The following is a 24,162-nucleotide window of genomic DNA, read 5'->3' on the forward strand; positions in this document are numbered from 1 at the left end:
GCGCCCGTGACTTTTTTTTTTTAAAGATTTTATTTATTTATTCATGAGAGACAGAGAGAGAGAGAGAGAGAGAGGCAGAGGGAGAAGCAGGCTCCCAAGGAGCAGGGACCCTGATGCGGGACTCGATCCCAGGACCCTGGGATCATGACCTGAGCCGAAGGCAGACGCTTTACCATCTGAGCCACCCAGGTGCCCTCTCATTGTGACTTATTGATTGGATTAACTATTCATTTAATAGTTGACTGAAGGATTGTTTTGTGACAGTTCTTATGCTATTGTCATTATTATTTAATTCTCTCCTTACTATTTCTCTGAGCTGGTCGAAGGTTTATGCTTTTCTTTTGCTCTAGAAATTAAGCTTTCTGACTCAAGCTAACTATTTAAATTCAGCAAACATTTTTTGAGCAATTACTAAATGCTAAACTAAAGGCACTGTGCCAGAGAAGAGATTCTCAACTTGGTTTTATACTGACTGCTAAAGTTAATATATTGTGTGATTTGTTATTAAAAGTGGTTAGTATACCAACATATGCAAATAATTTAATTTTAAAAATATAAATTGGGGGTGCTTGGGTGGCTCAGTCGTTGAGCATCTGCCTTCAGCTCAGGTCATGATCCCAGGGTCCTGGAGTCGAGCCCCGCATCGGGCTCCCTGCATTGGGCTCCCTGCTCGGCGGGAAGCCTGCTTCTCCCTCTCTCACTCCCCCTGCTTGTGTTCCTTCTCTCACTGTCTCTCTCTCTCTGTCAAATAAATAAATAAAAATTAAAAAAAATGAATAAATTGGAGTTGAGGATATCTAGGTGGCTCATTTGGTTAAGAGTCCTACTCTTGATTTTGGCTCAGGTCCTGATCTCAGGGTTGTGAGATCCAGCCCTAAGTCAGGCTCCACGCTGGGCATGGAACCTGTTTACAATTCTCTCCCTCCCAAAACAAAAACAAAAACAAAAAAAGCCCTCTCCCTCCCTCTCCCTCTGCCCCTACCTTGCTCTCTCTCTCTCTCTCTCTAAATGAATAAATAAGAGTTGAATTAGAGGTACCCCTGTATTAATTGTCACTCTTATTTTCATGTTAATATGCTTACTGGAATGGAATAAAAATGGGCTATAGTAATAGCTAATGGACATAGGATTGTATATAACCTGTAATTTATTTTTTCTCTTCGAGAGTCTATAGTGACTACAGGTGGTCTGTACTAATGTCTGTTCATAGTTATGTAATTATTGTCATGTTTCTCCTTCCTGCTTACCTTTGTAAGATATTTGACAAAAATCTAGATTGTCCATATGAAAATAAGTCCTGCATGTCTGAAGGTGTGTATGTGGGGTGTGGAGGAAAGCTAAATTATTCTTCTGGGGACAAAGAAGTGAATAAGGCAGTTTTTGCCTTGAGGCATATAGGAAGTTGTTCCATATGTAGTTGTAGATTCTGTGTGTCCAGGGGAGGAGGTGAGTTCAGGATCTTCCTGTGTTGCCATCTTGAGTCCCAACTGCCCTCAGGCATGTAGAAGATAGACAAGTAGACTAATGGCATATAATATGCAAATACTGTAAAACAGATAAATAAGGATAGAGTGCTAAGAAAACAAAGTGGAGCCATACAGCTTTTCTTGAAATAAAGTGAGATTTCCCCCAGGGAAAGTGGTGCTTCCTATATCTTAAATAATTGAAAGGAATTTAGTAGGGAGATGGGATGGAACTCTGGGGGTGAGGATTGCATCAAGGCAAGGAGAGAGAATAGCATGTGTCAAGGTAAGGAAGTATGAGAGAGTGTGATGCATTTGGGAAGAATTATAAATACATCATATGTAATAGGTAAAGATAAAGAGAGGAGTCGGGGTAGGGATAGTCAGGGAGCAGTAGATGGATTTAGTTTTGTTAAGGAATTTGGACTTTGTTCCCCAAATAGTGGCGAGCCATTGAAGAATTTTAAGCTGGAGAGCAACAAGATAACTTTGTGATTTGGAGACATGGGTTGCTGGAAGATCTGACAAGCTGATGCCTAGTGTTGATCTACAGGCTTCTCAACATCCAGCCCAGTGCCTTGTATATAGAAGATGATAATGTTTGTTACCATTTGAATGTACCTGAAAGACTAATGAAAGATTATTGGTCACTTCCAGGCTGCATGCTTTTAGTTTGTGGTTTGTAGCTCTTGTTTACAGATCTTGAAGTTAACTTCAACTCTGATTTTTAGTTTTAGGGTCTGTTCGAGCTTTGATCAAGGGGGAAAACTCTATTCTTGATTGTTCCCTGCCTAATGCCCTGGTGTGTTTTGTTGCTGTCTTGATCACTCATTCTAAGTGGCAATTCTCAATGTTTCTGGTCACCTTTTATATAGTTATTTTTCTTCCGGTTGGCCTCTTCCCTTTGTTCATATTTAATCCAGAAGAATTGTGGGATGATAGGGGATAATCATTAGAATACTACCATGCTGGTAGAGAAACTGTTATGTACAGACTTTTCTAGTGACTTAGTATTGTTATTTGATTGTATTTGTGCTCTTTTGTTTGTTTTGGTATACTGTTGAAACATCCTTAGAACCTGCAGGGTACTTGGACTTCTGAGCATGTGAATAGAAGAAGCCTCTGTTCTATAGAACTTAAGATTTCTCTGAGGTTAGACATCATGCTCTATCAGTTTTCTAGTGTGTGAGTCTGTGTGTGTGAGTTTGTATTGGGGAGTGTTGTCAGTGCATTTTTTTAAAGGTCTAGAAGGGTACTCATCAAACTTGTGACAATAACTATTTCTTGTGAGTGGGCACAGAAGATTGGAATTAATAGATCTGGTAGTCAAAGGGACCTATTTTTTAACTTATATTGTGTTAATGTGCTACAAAGAAAATACATGCACGTATTACTTAGTTAAAAATGAATTTAAATTGAAGTTGAAAAGCCAAGTTTTCTTTTTTTTTAAGATTTTATTTATTTGAGAGAGAATGAGGGAGAGAAAGAGTGAGCACGAGAGGGGGGAGGGTCAGAGGGAGAAGCAGACTCCCCGCTGAGCAGGGAGTCCAGTGCAGGACTCGATTCTGGGGTTCCAGGATCACGACCTGAGCTGAAGACAGTTGCTTAACCAACTGAGCCACCCAGGCACCCGAAAAGCTATATTTTCTATTAGAAAAGTTGGTCAAGTACACTGTGGAAGAATTGGAAAATGAAGAAAAAAAAATAAATCACTGATATTAGTTCTACCACCAATGACAATCACTATTAACATTTGATAAACTTTTTTTCAAGTAGGCTCCACACCAGTATGGAGCTCAACACAGGTTGAACTCATGACCCTGAGATCAAGACCTGCGCTGAGATCAAGAGTCACACGCCTAACCGATTGAGCTACTCAGGTGCCCCAACATTTGATAAATTTATTCCACTTTTTGTTTTAACATAGGCTTGGATTTTTTTCCCCCACAATGAAACTGGTTTTTTTTTCCCCCACAACTAAACTGTTTTTTCTTTCTTTTTATTTTTTTTTTAAAGGTTTTATTTATTGAGAGAGAGAAATGGGGAGAGAGCACATGAGCAGGGGGTTGAGGAGAGGCAGAGGGAAAGGGAGAAGCAGACTCCCTGATGAGAGGGAGCCCAAATTAGGGCTCGATCCCAGGACCCCTGGGATCGTGACCTGAGTGGAAGGCAGATGCCTAACTGACTGAACCACTGAAGCACCCCTGTTCTTTTATTTCTTAATGCTAAATTTATGGGAGAAAATAAAATACATTTTTTACTTATTTCTTCCAACTTTTGGAAACTTAAAAAGATCTACAGAAAATTGAAAGAATAATACAATAAACCACCTTCACCTGGATTTACAACTTAATATTTTGCTACATTGCTTTATCTATCTGTATTTTTTTTAAAGTTTTTTTTTTTTTTTTTTTTTTTTTTTAAGTAATCTCTACACCCAACGTGGGGCTTGAACTTAAAACCCTGAGATCAAGAGTCTCATACTCTACGGACTGAGCCAACCAGGTGCCCCATGAGTATTTTTTTTTTTAACAACACTTGAAAGCAAATTGCAGACATCATGACACTTTAAAATATTTTAATTTGTGTCTTCTAAGAATACATTCTCTTACAAAGCCATAGTATCATTATTTATGACCTTAAGTCAGAAAAATAATTCCGTATACAGTCCCTATTAAACATTTTCTTATTTGCCAACAAAAGTGTTTTTTTTAAAGTGTTTTTTTGTTTTGTTTTTGTTTTGTTTTGTTTTGAAGTAAGCTCTACACCCAACATGGGGCTTGAACTCATGACCCTGAGATCAAGAGTTGCATGCTCTATTGACAGAGCCAGTTGAATGCTCCAACAAAAGGTTTTTTACGGCTTTTTTGGACCGAGAATCAAATCAAGGTTTCATATATTTCATTTCAGGGGTTATTATTATTATTTTTAAAGATTTTACTTATTTGAAAGAGAGCACAAGCAGGGGGAGCGGCAGGCAGAGGGAGAGGGAGAAGCAGGCTCCCTCATGGAATAGGGAGTCCTACGTGGGGCTCGATCCCAGGACCCTGGGATCATGACCTGAGCTGAAGGCAGTTGCTTAACCGACTGAGCCACCCAGGTGCCCCTTCAGGGGTTATGTTTGTTAATCTCTTTTAATCTAGAATAGTCCCCCACATTTTGTTTGTTTGGAGAGTACTGTTCAGTTATCTTACAGATATTCTGGATGTGTCTAATTATTTTCTTATGATTAGATTTGAATTAAACATTTCAGCAAGTATATTACATCAGAAGGTTGCTAATGCCACGTGTTTCACTTTTGGTAATGCTAAATGTGACCAACCCTTGGTTAAGTTAATAGCCAGCAGATCTTTCCATTGTAAAAGTATATTTTCCCCTTTGTAATAAATAAGTAATTTTGGGAGCATTATACAGATTTGAATATTATTACTGTTTCACATAAAATTATATGCATTTTCTGTATTAGTGTCAAATTCACCTGATATGCTAAATTCTTATGAGCATATAGTTTATTTTTTTTTAAAACAATAGCTATGTATTGAATGTTTATTATGTGCCAAGCACTGTGTTAAGTAGTTTATATACATTATCTCATTAATCTAACATAACACTATTTTATCCTCCATAGCAGTTCTGTGAGACTATTATTCTCTTCATTTTATAACAGAAGACTTCGAAGAGAAGTCATGCTAATCTGTTAAGCATTACAGACTTGGATTCAGTCTGCTTTTCTCCAGAGATCAAGCACTTCACCATTCTGCTGTTCTTTAGAAAGTGGAGTTGGAGAGATCCTGTGGTAGCATCAGATGAGTTTAAAAGTCAAGGAGAAATACCAATCTAATCTTCTCTTCTCTTCTCTCTCCCTCTTTTTTTTTCTTTCTTTTCTTCCCTTCATTTATTTTTAATTGTGGTAAAATACATATAATATTTGCCATCTTAACAATATTTAAGTGTACAGTTCAGTTCACATTGTTGTGCTACCAATCTCCAGAACTTGCAAAGCTGAAACTCTGTACCCAGTAAACAACTCCAAATCCCTCCCCTCCTCAGGCCTCTGGCAACCACCATTCTACGTTGTTTGTATAAATTTAACTACCTCAAGTAAGTGGAAGCTTACAGTATTTCTCTTTTTGTGACTGGCTTATTTCACTTAACATAGTATCTTCAAGGTTCATCCATATTACAGCATGTGTTAGAATTTTCTTCCTTTTTAAGGCTGAATAATAATATTCGATCATATATGTATACCACGTTTTGTTTATCCATTCATCTGTCAATGGACACTTGGGTTGCTTATACATTTTGGCTATTGTGAACAATCCTGTTATAAACCTGGGTGTACAAATATTTTTTTGAGGCCCTGCTTTCAGTTCTTTTGGGTATGTACCCGGAAATAGAATTTTTGGATCATGTGGCAATTCTATTTTTAATTTTTTGAGGTCTTAATCTTTTTTTTTTTTTTAAGATTTTATATATTTGCTAGAAAGAGAGAGCAAGAGCACAAGCAGGGGAAGTGGCAGAGGGAGAAGCAGGCTCCGGGGTGAGCAAGGAGCCTGATGCGGGACTCAATCCCAGGATCTGGGGATCATGACCTGAGCTGAAGGCAGACACTTAACCTACTGAGCCACCCAAGTGTCCTGAGGTCTTAATCTTTATATTAATATTTTTATTTTATTTATTTTTTTAAAGATCTTATTTATTTGACAGAGAGAGATAGCGAGAGCAGGAACACAAGCAGGGGGAGTGAGAGAGGGAGAAGCAGGCTTCCCGTGGAGCAGGGAGCCCAACTCAGGGCTCGATCCCAGGACCCTGGGATCATGACCTGAGCCGAAGGCAGCTGCTTAACGACTGAGTCACCCAAGCACCCCTGTAGTTTTTTTTTTGTTTTTGTTTTTTAAGATTTTATTTACTTATTTATTTGACAGAGAGAGAGAGAACAAGCAGGGGGAGCAGCAGAGGGAGAGGGAGAAGCAAATTCCCTGCTGAGCAGGGAGCCTGATGCGGGGCTCAATCCCAGGACCCTGGGATCATGATGTGAACTGAAGGCAGACGCTTAACAACTGAGCCACCCAGGCACCCCTGTAGGTTTTTTTTTTTCCAAGATTTTATTTATTTATTTGACAGAGAGAGAGAGAACAAGCAGGGTGAGCAGCAGAGGGAGAGGGAGAAGCAGATTCCCTGATGAGCAGGGAGCCTGATGCGGGGCTCGATCCTAGGACCCTGGAATCATGACCTGAGCCGAAGGCAGATGCTTAATCAACTGAGCCACCCAGGCGCCCCAAGGTTAATAGATATTGGTAGATTTTTTTTTTCTTAAGTATGGACTACAGGTGATAAAGGAAGAAAAAAGTACCATCAAATATAGAGGTTCACAAAAGTTGGGGAACCTGCCTAAATGCAGGAGGATCTTCATTCCAAGTTATCAAAACTACAAAAATTAATTACCTTCAAATATACTTAGATTTTCAGAGTAAAGAGAAGGTGCATTTCTGCTTAAGTTTGTTGTCTGCACATAGATCACTGTTACTATTAATAAGATTCTTGAGAGAGATATCTTTAAATATCTCTGAAAATAAAAGTTAATGGCGTGCCTGGGAGGCTCAGTCAGTTGGGCCTCTTACTCTTGATTTCGGCTCAGGTCATGATCTCATGGGTTGTAGGATTGAGCCCCACATCAGGCTCCGTGCTCAGTGCAGTCTTCTTGTCCCTCTCCTCCTGCTCCCCCCTCAAATAAATAAATAAGTAAAATCTTAAAGAAAAAGAAAAGAAAGGTTAAGATGGTGGTTGCTAGGGGAGAAAAGTGGGTGGGATAGGTGAAATAGGTAAAGGGATTAAGAGGTACAAACTTCTAGTTATAAATAAGTCAAAGGGATGGAAACTACAGCAGAGGGGGACGCCTCCATGACTCGGTCAGTTAGAAGTCTGCCTTCAGCTCGGGTCATGATCCAGGGTCCTGGGATCGAGCCTCATGTCTGGCTCCCTTGCTCAGTGGGGAACCTGCTTCTCCCTCTGTCTCTATTAATCTTTTGAGGTTTCACTGAATGAAGTCCCATGAAGTTTTTGCCTAAGTGCTCATTCTATCAGCATTTATATAAATAACTCTTGTGCTGTATTTGATTCTTCATTCTCTTTGTTCTCTGACTAGCCATATAGCTTATTGTTTGTCCCTTTCTAGATGGTAAACTTCAGAAAATTATGACCAAATTTTATACTGCTTTTCTGTTTGAATCCTCCCCCCAACTTCTGCCCCCCCCCAAAAAAAAATAGAAAAAGAAAACCGCTCCTGGCCCACTGCTGCCCAAATAAATCACCTGGATAAATAAATTATTCCCTGGCCCTTAGAAAGGATGTTAGAAGTTTCATTTAACTGTTGTTGCCATTGTTTTCACTGTGCCCTTATGACGTACCAGGCCTTCCGGGCACTGCAAGACAAAGATACAGTATAGATACAGTATAGATCCTGGTCTTAAGCTGCTTAATAGCCTGGTGGGGATATATTTATAAACAGAACCATGTAACAAGTGGGATAATGGTGTTACAAATGTTTTTCTGAGGTAGTATAAAGAAGGAAACCACAAATAGTTTCTAGAGAGAATCAAGAAAGGCTTTAGAGAGGAGGGGATATTTGAGTGTGGTCTTGAAAGATAAGTAGAATTTGAGGGGCTAGAAGAAAGTATTTTATGCAGATGAAAGACAGATGTACATGTTCATCATGTCCACTTGTTTAAGGAAGTAGTTTTTTCCTGATTGGTTTGAAATACAAGATTGTTCATCCCTGAAATTCACATTGTTTTAATATCAAACTATTTTGTTAAAATCTCTGAGTGATAGTTTTCAGATGATGAAAAAAGGAGAAGAGTAACTTTCAGAATGGAGAGCCCTTATTAAAACACAGATGTCTTCTGTAAATAGAGTTGGAAAAATACTGTCAGTGTGCTCTTTGTGTATAAATGTCTCTTTTAACTTATCCATGCAGGATCTGAAAAGGAAAGCCACTTCTCTTTCTTGAATCACGAGGTACATGACAACAGAATCATTGATGCACTAGGAAGAGAGATGGGTTCCAAATCTCACTAAGTGATCTAGAAGAGGGGAGAAACAGCCAGTGTTCTGCCTGTTTTTCTGACCAGAGTTCCTGTGGCTCTCAGTGTTTTGCTTCCTCCTTTCCCTTCTGTCTGGCCACTCTGAAACATTGTTTCTTTGAATTCTAAGATAAAATGGGATGTCTGTCCTGTATTAAATATGCTAAACTTCTAGGGCTATTGTCATTTGAAGGAATTTCTTGAGATTGAAGAGTTAAGTAGGTTGTCATATTTTCTCTTGAAACTTCCACTTGGTAAATTATAACATGCTGAAAGAATACTCAAAGTCCATAGGTTGATGACATTTTTGCATAGCAAGTCCCTGTTGTGCAAGATCTGATATGATTTTTTTTTTTTTTTAAGAGAGGGAGAGGGGATAGGAGAGGGAGAGAGAGAATCTGAGAATCCCAAGTGGGGCTTGATCTCATGACCCTGAGATCATGACCTGAGCTAAAATCAGCAGTTGGACACTTAACCGACTGAGCCACCCAGGCACCCCTGAAATGATTTTTTAAAAAAAATTTTATTTGGGTGCCTGGGTGGCTCAGTCAGTTAAGCGACTGTCTTCAGCTCAGGTCATGATCCTGGAGTCCCAGGATCGAGTCCCGTTTCGGGCTCCCTGATCAGCGGGAGGTCTGCTTCTCCCTCTGACCCTTCCCCCTCTCATGCTCTCTCTCTCTCTCAAATACAAGATTTTATTTATTTGTCAGAAAGACAGCATGAGGAGGGGAAGTGGCAGGCCGAGGGAGAAGCAAGCTCTCTGACAAGCAGGGAGCCTGATGCAGGCTTCGATCCCAGGACTCTGGGATCATGACCTGAGCCGAAGGAGGCGCCTAACTGACTGAGTCACCCAGGCACCCCTGAAATGATTTTTTTTTAACCAGAATGTAATGAGGTCCTTGGTACTTAGTAATTTTTCTATGGCCTTATTCATAATTTCTTGTTAGCAAAACACATTTCAGTAAATAATTGAGCTTCTTTTGGGTAAGACAAAATATTTTCTCTGGTAATCTCATTTTGCTACTACTGAGGCATTTAGAGGGTAAAAACAGAGTTAATTTTCTTGCAGATAAAGTATTACAGTTTTGAAACCTGTGGAGTATGCATTGAAATTATAAAACAATATTTTTTTAAAGATTTTTATTTATTTATTTCAGAGAGAGAGAGAGAGCACAAGCAGGGGGAGTGGGCGAGGGAGAAGCAGGCTTCCTGCTGAGCAGGGAGCCCAATGGAGGGCTCGATCCCAGGACTCTGGGGCCATGACTTGAGCCGAAGGCAGATGCTTAATGGCTGAGCCACCCAGGCGCCCCTAAAACAATATTTTTACATGTAAAATAGACTGACTTCTATAGAGGATGAATGTTTTAAGAGTAGAATTTCCTCTGTGTGTGTGGATAATAGTTTGAATGGTGTGGCCCATGCTTTTGTGTCTGACTTGAGTATGTTTAAATTATAAGATAATTTGGCTTGACTTACAATAACATTAGCTCTAAAAGTTTCACTGACTTCTTTCTATATTTAATATGCAGTGCTTTTTTCATATATATGTGTATATATATGTATGTATATGGGGGAGATTTTGAGGATGTGGCTTTATTATCCTATAAAGATAGTTTTATAATCCCTTAAGTGTTATATAAGGCTTACGCATGTATCTTTTCTGTGCACACTTAAAATTCCACAAAGAGGACTGTTAGTGTCCTAAGACTCAGCAATATTGGCCATAAGGAACCATCCTAATAAATTTCCCCCATTTTTTTCTAAGGTATTAAAAAAAGTATGTCATTTATTGAGGTATAATTAACAGTGTTTTTCTGGCCGGCTTGATGTGAAACAGTTTTGGTCTTGGATGGAATAAATCCATCTTCATTAATGGAAGTGAGACCCTAATGTCATCAGTTTATAGAAAAACATCCCTAATAACATCTATTTTATCTAAACTGTCACTAAAACATCTTGGCATGTTTACATGTGGAGACTTTGACCTCATATTTAACTGCTGCCCTTGAACCTCTCTTCTTCTGTTTTATTTTCTAGGTGCGCCACCGAGCTTCTGGCCAGGTGATGGCTCTTAAGATGAACACATTGAGCAGTAACCGGGCAAACATGCTGAAAGAAGTTCAGCTCATGAATAGACTCTCCCATCCCAACATCCTTAGGTAATGGCTTTTGCTTCCTTCTGGGAATCAGTGAGAAAGCTTAAACATTGTTGGAGGCTTGTTAAAATAGCATTAACAGCTAAAAAGAGGGATTCACAATTTCGTGCTTAGTCTGTCTTGCTGGGGTTTAGTGTGCTGTAGGTTTTTTTCTACATACTAAGACTTAATTTTCTGGTAATTAGCTGCATTTAATAAAGCAACTTCCTTCTGTCTCTCAAATTGCTTTACTCTTAGTAGCAGCTCATTAGAACAGTTGTTTCTTATTAAATTAGTAATTAGTAAATTATCAAAGAGAAAAGATTTTAGTCTTTATGTGGTTATTTAATTTTCTTAATTGCTTTATGAGGAATAGTAATTAAATCAGTGAATGAAAATAAAAGTATGCCCCCAGGCTATCTACCCTTAACTTTTAGCACTTACTTGAGAAGACATAATTTACCTATTTATTTATTTGAGATTTTATTCATTTATCTGAGAGAAAGCACGCATGTATGCGTGCGCAAGAGAGAGTGTGCATGCGCATGCGCTGCATGAAACGGGAGGGGCAGAGGGAAAGGGCCAAGCGGACTCCACGCTGAGCAGGGAGCCAGACGTGGGGCTTGTTCCCATGACCCTGAGATCATGACCTGAGCCAAAATCAGACACTTAACCTACTGAGCCACCCAGGTGTCCCTAGTTTACCTTTTTAGAGTAGAATTAGTTTTATATATAATATGGTTATATAATCATCACTTTCTAGTAATCAGAATCTGAAATTTTCTCACTTGAATTATCTTGTGTTTTTTTTTTTAGTGAGGTGACTGTATTTCCAAATGAAACCAATTAAGACTATTTGAGTCAATACATATTTAAATAGGGTTTATGTGTAAGACACATTAAAAAGTTAAAAGTGCTATTTACTTAGGGTCATTTATTGCTAATATTTATATTGGACTAGAGAGAAACCATACAGCTTAACTAAGACTTACATGTTTGGTCAGTGATAGTAAATTATGGAATTAGATTATACTGCTTACTTGAAACTTTCTACCTTTATACAAAATTGTTGCCTTCCTAGTCTACAACAAAAATGTTCAGCCAGTATTTTTATTATGATGACTTTTGTCGCAATGCATAAATCAGATTAGCACATTTTTTTGAGCATTTAATATAAGCCTGGTGATTTGTCAGATACCAGAAAGGTATAAAGACATATATAAAATGGAATGTCTGCCAGTAGGAAGGAGTTTGCACTCTTAACTGGGGATCTTGGACTTACATACATGAAAAGAGAACTGATAAAAATCAGCTAGGACCCCACCACTTGGGTAGAATAAACTCTATGAGCTATAAAATTTCAAAGGAGTAAGAGGTTACATTAGCTTGGCAGAGTCAGGGAAGCTTTTTTGGAGGAGGTTGACTTGAACTAGAACTTGAATTTTATTTTATTTTTTAAAGATTTTATTTATTTATTAGAGAGAGTGAGAGAAAGAGCAGGAGCAGGGGGAGAGGCAGAGGGAGAGGGAAAAGCAGACTCCCCATTGAGCAGGGAGCCCCATGTGGGGCTTGATCCCTGGACCCTGAGATCATGACCTGAGCTGAAGGCAACACTTAACCAACTGAGCCACTCAGGTGCCCCATAACTTGAATTTTAATAGGATTTTAGAAGAGAGGGAAGGAACTCTGAAAAAAAAAAGAAGCAAAACAGTAATAAAGCACAGAGGTAAAAGTGCAAAGCTTTTTGAGGAATCAGTGAATAAAAACCCATTTGGCTAATAATAACAATAATGAGAAAACCACCATTTATTGAAGGCTTGTATGCTGAATCTTTACCTATTTAAAGATTTAATTTTGGGGCGCCTGTGTGGCTCAGTTGGTTAAGCGTCTGCCTTCGGCTCAGGTCATGATCCCAGGGTCCTGGGATCAAGCTCCACATGGAGCTCCCTGCTTCTCCCTCTGCCTCTGCCCCTCCTCCTGCTCCTACCCTTTCTCTCTCTCAAATGAATAAATAAAATCTTAAAAAAAAGATTTAATCTTCATAACTAATCACGATTGAGGGAACTGAAGCTAAGAGATTATGTGTTGGTCAAGATATGTGACTCTGAGGTCTGGGCTCTTCCTACCGTGCTTCTCCTAGAACTGAGGATTTGATAGCATAGTATTGGTAGATAAAGGTGGAAACGTAATGCAGTTATGCAGGAATGGCTTTCATAAAGCCAAAAAGAGTATATTTTATGCTCTGTGTATTGGATTCTGAGCAGGGACTAGCGTGATAGTGGGTAACGGATAGAAAACGCAGGTTTAATATTGGGAGGTTCATGGCTAAGAGATCAGTTAGGGGGCCTCTATAATGTTTGAGAATGAGATGGATGAGTCTTGATTTGATATTCTGCTTAGGAATTTTTAAGCTGATTGTATTTTCATTTTGCTTAAAAATAATATTTTTATTATTGATATTTTTATAAAAGTGATACATCTTCATTGTGGAACATTTAGAAAACAGAGTTAACAAAATAAGAGACTAAATAAGAAAACTAAAATTGCCCTTTATCTCAATGCAGAGGGATCAAACTATCAGTAACATTTGATATATTTCTTGACAGTCTTTTTTATTTCACTATTTTTCTTACTCTCTTTACCATTGAACTTGACTGGGAATACATGAGAAGAAAGACTTTAAATAAATTTTATTCTATCACGGCAAAAATTCTAAATACAGTTTTTATGTAATGGAAGTGGAATAGTATAGTATAATGGTTAAAAATGAAGGCTCAAGGGGCACCTGGGTGGCTCAGTCGGTTAAGCATCTGACTTCAGCTCAGGTCATGATTTCAGGGTCCTGGGATTGAGCCCTGGAGTCTGGGAGTCCAGCTCTGCAGTTCTGCACTCAGTGGGGAGTCTGCTTCTCCTGCTCCCTCTGCCCTGCCTCATGCACACACATTCTCTCTCTCTCTCTCTCTCTCTCTCTCTCTCCCCCCCAAAAATAAATAAATAAATAAAATGTTAAAAAAAAATGAAGCCTCTAGATTCTAGATCAAGCTGCCTGGATTCAAATCCTGGATCTTGGGAAAGTTACTTAACCTGTCTGAGTCTTAGTTTTCCCATCTATAAAATGAGAGTAAAGACAGTGAATACATCATAGAGTTGTTATTGAGGGTTCATTAAATTAGTACATATAAAATACCTAGTATAGTATCTGGCTTATGTGAAGTGCCCAGTAAATGTTAGCTACTATTATTTCTTTTTCTCTGGCTAGGTTTTTTTTTTTTTTTTTTTTTATGGCCCATGGAAACCTGTCTTTTGTCATTCATTCATTCACCAACCATTTGTCGAATGCTGCTGTTTTTAATACATTCAAAGGTTTTCTGCTTGAGTGATTTGTTGAATAGAACTTTCTGCAATGATGGGCATGTTCTTTATCTGTGCTGTCCAATAGCCACACGTGGCTAATGAGCATTGAAATGTGGCTAGTTGGAACAAGGAACTGAAGTTTTTTATTTGATTAAACTGCCACATGAAGCTACTGGCTACTATACTGGAAAATACTGGGTTAGAGTCCCTCTAGGTCTTTGCTCTTGTTTTGCTTAATATATATGTCCAGCCTAGAAACATGGTGTGATGAGACCAGTGTTACCATTCCTATTCTGATGTCCCTTTGATCTATTTACTTAGCTTATCTCTTTTTGGTTTCACTACTCAGGAATGACATACCCCTCCCTTTTAACTTTCAACAAGTATTTTTCTTTGCTTTCAGCTAAGTTTTCTGATATATAAAAGTGTTAACTCTGTCTTCATCTTGGCACTAAGCCAGCAAATGAGATACTGCATAAAAGCCTGTGGATCTATTATAATCCACAGAAAGTACATAGTACAGGAAAATTATTATAATTATTGTTAATAATTGGTGGGTTTGGCATTGTGATGATGACTCTTTGCTCTGCATAAGCCATCTCTCTCAAATATACTGTGGTTAAAAGCCTGGAGATGACTTTTTAAAAAGAAGCTTTTAAATTCTACCTCTGAAACTAATAATACAGTGTGTGTTAATTAAATTGAATTTCAATAAAAAATTAATTTAAAAAAGCTTCTAATTGTTCATATCTTTCATGTCTTTGTGTCTTCAGTTTTATTGTATATGTTGAACACAACAAAAGGAAATTATCCTACCAGTGGCCTAGAGGAAGCAGTCTTCTTGGCTTTCATTATTCAGAGGAGTACTAACTATAGCAGTAAAGACATTTATTATACTTCCTTAGGAGACCTTAAATATGAAACTAAGCATGACTGTGTTCCATTCTCAAAATACTTAGAATTTTTATTTTATATATGCTTTCTGGTCTTAGAAATTTACTATTAATACTTAATATTTCTGTAATTAAAATTTTTTTGTTACTACAAAAAAGGCTAGTCTGCTTTCAAGCTGTGACACTTACAAGCTCTCCTTTATAGGTACAGAAGTTGGGGCAGAAATATGCACCGAGAGTTTCCCTCAAATTGAGATTATTAGATTTAAATTGGGAAAAATCCTTCTCTCAGAACCCTAGGTTTTTCATAGACATGCCTCCTTAGAGGCTGACCCCTGGGGGGGGAGGGGTCTTGCTGAACAGAGGAGGCTTTTGGTTCCCCACTCTGCTTCAGTCAGCAAGAGCAGCTCTACTTTTTATCTGTTTTATGTTAAACTTCTGTGTAAGAATTTTGAAGAAAGGGTCTCCTGCTTGAAAACAAAGACTGGGTGGAAAATCACTGCATTGGTGATTTGGAAAGACGGCTATCTGCATGACCTGCCAGATGGTAGGCATCTAATCCTCTGGGCATGCTTTGGTCCTCTCCTGGCATAGCTGTTTTGTGCCCAGCAGGAGTTAGTGAACTGAACTTTTACAGTTTTATTTCTCTTTTCTTGACCCCAACCTCCCTACTTCCTCTTTTTCCTTTTATCTTTCTCCCTCCTAAGATTTCTAGTTGGAAGGAAAAGAATGGGCCTGGTAAGTCATAGAGGCAGTAGGTGTGTATATTTTGTTTGTGTATATGTTTTTTTTTTTTAATACATGGATACAGTTAAGATTGGTTCTGTCATCATCAGTTGCTCTAAGTTATCAGTTAAAACAAGGAACAATAAAGTACTTTGTTGACTGCATGGACTGATCGTTTGGGCCTCTTGTGAATAAGGTTATTTATGCCAGGAAGTCTTATGCTCAAGATTTGTAATCCAATTCCATGCCCTGCTCACTTCCACTCCCCAATGGTCTTTCTGAGGGACCTGCACCAAGATTCATTCTCATACCTCTTTGTTATTCTTTATGCCATGAGAAATTTAATATTTCTTTTAGATTCCTTGTTCATATTCTCATGCTTCCGTTTTTTTAGGCTACATTCTGAATTTATTTTCCTGTCTACTAACTTTTGTTCAGAATTGTTTTAGCTCCCCTTTAAAAGCCATTTGTGACAATGTGGTTGCCATTTTGTTAAAATGGAGAATATGCTTTCAATTCACCAAATATTTACTTGGAACTACTCAGTCCAGGCCTGTGCTGCAATGTCATGGTGAATAAAAGGGAAGTAAAATACTGTTGTCTCCCAGTCTCCTTGGGAAATAAACTGTACATCTAGGAAACAGACTAGTATCAGCTAATACTATGAGGGGCTCCTGGATGGCTCAGTTGTTAGGCGTCTGCCTTCGGCTCGGGTCATGATCCCAGGGTCCTGGGATCAAGCCCCACATCGGGCTCCCTGCTCGGTGGGAAGCCTGCTGCTTCTTCTCCCACTCTCCCTGCTTGTGTTCCCTCTCTCGCCGTCTCTCTCTGTCAAATAAATAAATAAAATCTTAAAAAAATATAATACTATGAGGATATGGCAGGATGTTTTCCCAGTCTCAGTTATTAAGATAGCTATCTTTCCAATTACCATTCTGAAAATCCTGAAGCCATCTTTAGTTATTCCTTTTCCTTTCTTTTAAAGATTTTATTTATTTATTTGAGACAGAGAGAGAAAGAGAGGGGCAGAAGCAGGCTCCCCGCTGAGCAGGGAACCCCATGCAAGGCTCAATGCAGGGCTTGAACCCAGGCCCTGGGATCATGACCTGAGCCAAAGGCAGCAGTTTAACTGACTGAGCCATCCAGGCACCCCAACTTATTCCTTTTATTCCTTGCTTCTAATCAGAAAATAAGTGCTTGATTCTAAATCTTCAAAGGCTTTTGCATCTGTTCTTTCCTTTATACATTTGTTGGTTCAGCCCTCTTGAATTTTGCCTGGAGTGAATTGTTTTCCCTATCTTTTTGCCCCCCTTTTCTCTCTTCCTGATACACCACTCTAATTGTGTGGCTTATTTCTTGTAAACCTTTTATTTCAGAATTGAGTCGAAAATCCTTTAGACTGACAGTTAAGGTCTGATCTGTTTTTCTAGCTCTACCTTCCACTATTCCTTATATGCACTTAACACAACTTCATGATTTCCTAATTGTGTTCTCTTGGACCAGTTATTTGACCTCTGGGCTTTGTTTTTTTTCCTTCGTTAAACTAGGGGAATGGACCAGATCAGTGGTTAGAAATCCACAGTGAATTAATGTTGAATAATTCGTAAAAGATCAGGTTTAAAAAATATATTATCTCAGGTGTGTGTATATTATCTCAGGTGGCCTTGCACACACACACACACACACACACACACACACACACGTGGTCCAGAATAAATGGGACACATTTAAAAATGCTGGATTAAAATGGATCTTTCTGATTTCATCATTGCAATTCTAGTGAGTAATTAGGTGGAAGAGTCTCACTATAGCCCTCAAAGCAAATTATATAACACTAGCATGTTGGCAAATTGGTCTTAACATTTTTTTCTCTTCTCTGAGCCAAAGTAGAAGGTCTAATGACTCAGGACTGCGTCTAAGTTCTAATTTCATATAACTAGAAAAATTTTGTAAAATAAAATATGGAATAAGCTTCAGTAATATTTATGTCATTGTCTGTGGGTAGTGAAGTAGTACAACCCCAGAAAGATGATTTTTTTAAAAATTTATTTTTAGGGCGCCTGGGTGGCTCAGTTGGTTAAGCGACTGCCTTCGGCTCGGGTCATGATCCCGGAGTTCCGGGATCGAGTCCCACATCGGGCTCCCTGCTCCGCAGGGAGTCTGCTCCTCCCTCTGACCCTCTTCCCTCTCGCGCTCTCTATCTCTCATTCTCTCTCTCTCAAATAAATAAATAAAATCTTTAAAAAAAAATAAAAATTTATTTTTACTGAGATAAAACTGAGATATTAGAGAAGATGATTTTTAATGTAAGCAATGGCTACCATTTATTGAGCACCTATTATGGACCGCTATTGATTATTTTTCCACCCCACCCCCATTTTTTCCTCTCTAGACTTCTCCCATCTCAGCAAATGGAATTGCCATTACTGCTATTATTACTTAGGTTACAAACCTAGAAATCATCCTTAATATCTTTCCCTTACACCCTCTTTCAAACCATCAAGTGGTTGTACACCTGAAACTAATGTAACACTGTTTGTTAACTATACCAGAATTAAAATTAAAAACTTAGACAATCTTAGGTAAAATTAATATTTAGGAGAAACAAATCAAGGCTTGGCATTTATATTATTATGACTGATTATAATCACTACTAGGCCAAAAAATATATTATAATTACATTTTATTCCTTGCACAATTTTTTGTGTTTGGCCTAATTTTTCATTTGCTTAGTTATTATATGCCCACCACTAATTCTTCCCAAAGCTTCAGACAGAATTGTAAAATTCTTCTGAATATGCATTTCCACTCTGCCAAACAGATCTGGAAATCTAAAAATTCTTTCCTCAAACATCCTTCCCTCAAACATCTCTCCTGGAGCTCTTGATCCTTCTGTTCTAGTTTGGACTGCTTATTCTCTAGACTGTTGCCCAGGAGTCACCCTGGGACTTGCTATCATCTTTTTTTTTTTTTTTTTTTTAAGATTTTTTAGATCTATTTGAGAGAGAGAGAGCTCACACACATGTGGGGAGGGGTGGAGGGAGGGAAGTAGAAGGGGAGGGGCATGGGGAGGGAGAGGGACAAGCAGACCTGCCTCCCCCCACCCCAGCTGAGCCTGGAGCCTGGCTCTGGGCTCCTTTTCATGACCCTGAGATCATGACTTGAGCTGAATTGCACTCAATCAAATAAGCCACCCAGGCATCTCACTATCATCTTTCTACCTATTTCTTTCTAGATCCTTCTTTTTTCTTTTTTCTTTTTTAAAAAATTGTCATAAATGTTTATTGTAGTATCTTTTTAAATCTTTTTTCACTGAAATGTCTGTGGTAGTCATATTTTCTTTTCTTTTTTTTAAAATTCCAGTAAAATTAATGTACAGTATTACATTAGTTTCAGGTGTACGATACAGTGATTCAGCAATTTTTTACATTACTCAGTGCTCATCATAATAAGTGTACTCTTTAATCCCCATCACCTATTTCACCCATCCCCCCACCCTCTCTACTCTGGAAACCATCAGTTTGTTCTCTATAGTTAAGAATCTGTTTTTTGGTTTGTCCCTTTTTTCTTTGTTCATTTGTTTTGTTTCTTAAACTCTACATATGAGTGAAATCATATGGCATTTATCTTTCTCTGACTTATTTTACTTAGCATTATACCTTCTAAAGAAGACGTGGTATATAGATACAATATCATATAATATAATATTATTCAGCCATTAAAAAGAATGAAATCTTGCCATTTGCAATGACATGGATGGAGTATTATGCCAAGTGAATTAAGTCAGTCAGAGAAAGACAAATACCATATAATTTCACACATTTGTGCAATTTAAGAAACAGAACAAATGAGCAGAGGGGAGAAAAAAGAGAGAGGGGCAATCCAAGAAACAGACTCTTAACTATAGAGAACAAACTGATGGTTACCAAAAGGGAGGTGGGTGGAAGGTTGGGGATTAAGGAGTGCACTTGTTGTGATGAGCACTGGGTATTGTATGGAAGTGTTGAATCACTATATTGCACACCTGAAATTAATATTACATTACACTGTATGTTAACTAACTGAAATTTAAATTAAAAAAAAGGAAAAATGTTGCTACAACCAATGTCAGAGAAATTATTGCCTGTGCTCTCTTCTTGATTTTACAGCTTGAGGCCTCACTTGTAGGTCTTAATCCATTTTGAGTTTATTTTTGCATATAGTATAAGAAAGTGGCCTGGTTTCATTCTTCTGTATGTAGCTATCCAGTTTTTCCCAGCACTACTTGTTGAAGAGACTGTCTTTTTCCTATTGCATATTTTTGGCTCCTGTGTCAAAGATTAATTGACCGTGTAATTGTAGATTTATTTCTGGGCTTTCTATTGTGTTCCATTGATCTATGTGTCTATTTCTGTGCCAGTACCATACTGTTTTTATTACTATAGCTTTTGTGGTATAACTTGAAATCAGGAATGGTGATACCTCCAGGCTTCTTTCTTTTTCAAGATTGTTTTGGCTATTTGGGGTCATTTGTGGTTCCATACAAATTTAGGATTATTCTTGTTCTGTGAAAAACGCTACGAGTATTTTGATAGGAATTGCATTAAATCTGTAGATTGCTTTGGAGACCCAAGACTGTCTTATACAAATATTGGAAGGGAAATAATTTAAGAGGGCTGAATCCTCTGCCTGCACATGGGAAAGTCAGTAGAAGGTGAGAAATAGCAGTATAATCAGTAGATCGCTAGAGCTATGATGGTAAATAGAAGAAACAACTAAAAGAGTTTAGAGTGGTTCCCTCTGGGGACCAGGATTCAGTGGTAGTATGGGCAGGCCGGGGGACTGTTATTTTTCATTATATACTTATTTGAAGCTATGTAAATGTTTAACTGATGAAAATTAACTTAGGACACTATTGGAGTAATCTAGAGGGAGCTGAAAATGGCTTGGATGGTGTTGGTAGCAAGGAAGGTAGAGAGAAACAGTTGGATTCTGGGTATTTTTTTAGTAGAGACAGTGGGATTTCCTAATGGATTGGGTGTGGGATATTAGCACAAGGGAAGGAGTCAAGGATAACTCTTACTTAGGCTTTGACTTGAACAACTGGGAAAATTGAATTGCCAGTAACTACATTGGAGAAGACTGCATGGGGAGCAAGTTTTGGGGATGAGACATCAGGAGTTATCAAGCTGGCAGTTGGATAAACGGGTCTGGAATTCAGAGGAGAGGTTCAGGATAGTTGTGTCTCTCAGTAGTTAGGAGACCTTTGGCAAATTATGTCACTTCTATAACCTCAGTTTTCTCATCTATGAAGTAAAGAGTAATAATAGTACTACTGTACTAGATTGATGGAAGAATTAAACGAGATAAAGAACTTATCACAGTGCAAGGCACTAAACATTAACTATTAATATATTATTGTTATTACTGTAGTCATAATCATCTGAAGCATCATATATTGAGGCTATAGAACATAAAGCTTAAGAGTTAAGAATCCAGTCCTGACTCTGCCATTTGCAAGTTGTGTGACACTGGGCAAGCAACTTAATCTCTCCTCAGTTTCTTATCTGTGAAATGGAGGTAATAATAGTACCTATAACATAATGTTTTCATAAGAATTAAATGAGGTAATACCTGTAAAGTACTTAGAATAGTATCAGATACATTGTAAGTGCTTAATAAATATAATCCATCATTTTCATTATTTGTCTGTGAACTCTGAAGAAGGGACGATCATGTTTATTTCTCTGGCACCCACTGAGTCTCCTTTGCCTATCACTGTGCTTAGTTTATATGTGACAGGTAGTAAAAAAATTTTTTTAAATGTTCTGTTTATCTATAGAGAGGACAGACCTGGAACATATTCATTTTCTTGACACATGCTTCTTAGATTGAATTGTTCTCTTTCCTCTATACATTTCTTCTACTTTGGGAGAAGAGGAAGAAGTAAATCATGTGAGAGTGTTGTTTCAGAAGTATGCTCATATAAATTGAAGTTTGTGTTTATACTTCGCTATTTGGGTGTGAGTTTATGAGTCATCTTAGAATAAAAGATACATTTGGGAAGGAGGAAGAAACATTTTCAGTGCTTGGGGAGATAATCTAGATACTTGGATCTGTGGATATTAGTTCTCTTCTGAACTTCCTGGATTAAAAAAAAATTGGGGGAACATTTAAAGTCATATTTATGTATTAATAGTTCTGCCTTTGCCAGGAGATTTAGTATTTTGCTGCTTCCATGGCAATTTTGAGCAATGTGGTTTAAAATTTTCTGTGAAATAAAATACTTACAGAATGAGTTTAACTCTCAGTCTCAGTTTACTTTCAAGTTGTTATTCAAAATAGAGAATATTTGTTTTTCTCTCAGAAATCTAGGATTTTTTTATTTATTATACTGGTTTAATATTTATAAGCAGGCAGATCTTTTTTTAACTTTTTAAATTTTTGTATTGTTTTACTAGAAGAAAGCAAAATTAGACCATAAACTTCATTGGTTATTATATGTAGTGCTGTCTACATGATCTAGTGATTGTGAGCAATGCTTACTTGCCTTTAGCTATCTTAAAATCGGACTATAAAAACTGTGGACAGAAAAGAGAAAGCCAGACTGAACCAGCTCTGTTTGGTGTCACCTAATGTGAGGCCTTGGTGGTTAATGTCTGTTCAACTGAGTTTTCTTTGAGTTCTCATAGCTAGGACCTAGCACAACCAGTTTTCCATGATGGTAATACCTCTAAAACACGTTTGAACTGCCGCAAGCTTTACCAAAAGATATTACTGCTTTTTTTATGGGTCTAGATTCATAGCTCTTTTGGGACTTGAGATCTGAGGCATTGGCCTTTCTTCTCCTTTTTGGTTATTGGTAATTTTTTCTGGTCCAAGAGAGTGATGGTAACTTTGCTTTATTTGGGAGTAGAATGCAAAGCAGTTCATTTTAGTGCCACATATTAAAGCTTAGTAGAATCTGGTTGAGTATGTTGCAGGGCCTTTCCTTCAATTATGGGAGGAAATAAGATAAAAATATATCAAAACTTCTGGAAAAACTTTTTTAAAGAAAAGTAAACCAGTATAAGTAGACTTCAGATGTAGGGCTTTTAGAAAGTATATTAATATAAAAATCCTGCTCACATTTTAATATTCTATTACAGGTTTGTTTCAGACCTCTTAATTGTTTTTGCCATAACTTTGGAGCCAGACATTTTTCTGAAAAGGCCAGTACAGGTCAGAAGAAGTCCTACAACATGGATGCTGCTTATTGCTCAAAGTTGGCAGTAGAAAGGCTTGTAAAGCAAACCAGTTAGATTTTCGTTGATTTATAGATAGGCTGTTATTTTTTTATGAATAAAAAATGAATTTATTATTTTTAAAGATTTATTTATTTATTTTGGAGATAGTGCGCAGGGAGGAGGGGCAGAGGGAAAAAGCGTCTCAAGCAGACTCCGTGCCGAGTGTGGAGCCCCACACAGGGCTCAATCCCTTGACCCTGAGATCATGAACTGAGCCAAAACCAAGATTTGGTCACTCAACCGCCTGTGCCACCCATGCACCCCAAAAATGAAGTTATTGAACCATTGGCCTTTTTTCTTTCATACCCATGTTACAGAGCAAAACACAGATTTTGGAGCCAAACAGATCCAGATCCCAGTACATCTCCAACCTTTGTCAAGTCATTTAAATGCTCTGAACGTCATTTTCCTAGATGATAAAATGAGGGTAATTAAACTCAGGTCATACATATAAAACACTTAGCACAGTTTCTAGGTACATTGTAGGTTAGCAACAAGTAGTAATTTTCTGGACAGCTTTGATATAATGACCACAGAACTCTTACTAGATCCTGTTATGTAGTATTGAGCAGGTCCAAAAATAACAGTGGTGTTAGTGTTTTGTGTTTTTTTTTTTTTTTTTTTTTTTTTTTCAGAGTGAGAACAGCTAGATGTGTTTTAGACTGCTGTCACACCTCTCCCTCTTCTGTTTAGGTAATAAACTTTTGAGGGACAGTGTATTTAAACCTTAATGTTTAACCCTGAGAGCAGAATTGTGAGCTCAATAAATATTTGAGAGGAGGTAAATGCTACCAAGGAACATAATGTTATTTTCCTTGTGCTTGTTTTTTATTTTTTTTAAAAGATTTTTCTTTATTTATTTGAGAGAGAGAAAGACAGAGCAGAGGGAGGGGCAAAGGGAGAGGGAGAGTGAGAATCCCAAGCAGACTGTGCTAAGGACAGAGCCTGACATGCAGCTTGATCTCATGACCCTGAGACCATGACTTAAGCTGAAATCAAGAGTCAGGTGCTCAACCAACTGAGCCACCCAGGCGCCCCTCCTTGTGCTTGTTTAGGAGTCAAAGCCCAAAGTCTATCCTACATCTGTAAACATAACATAAGATAGTAACCCATAATTTCTTTTTATTATGTATCATTAGTTTTCTATGGCTGCCATAACAAATTGCCTAGTGGCTTAAGACAACACAAATTCATTATCTTACAGTTCTATAGGTCAGAAGTCTGATGTGGATCTTACTGGGCTA

General features: G+C 37.9%; 1 protein-coding gene across 1 annotated transcript in view; it reads left to right on the forward strand.

Annotated features, from left to right (window-relative positions):
• Positions 1-24,162, forward strand: part of TESK2 (testis associated actin remodelling kinase 2) — a 137,224-nt gene that overhangs the window by 54,910 nt on the left and 58,152 nt on the right. The window contains exon 3 of the mRNA XM_025855801.2: positions 10,583-10,704. Coding sequence (XP_025711586.1) covers positions 10,583-10,704 — 122 coding nt within the window. The remainder of the gene's footprint in view (positions 1-10,582; positions 10,705-24,162) is intronic.

Source organism: Callorhinus ursinus, unplaced genomic scaffold (assembly GCF_003265705.2).
Source record: "Callorhinus ursinus isolate GAN/ISIS: 27379988/994484 unplaced genomic scaffold, GSC_fseal_2.0 scaffold18, whole genome shotgun sequence".
NCBI lineage: Eukaryota > Metazoa > Chordata > Mammalia > Carnivora > Otariidae > Callorhinus > Callorhinus ursinus.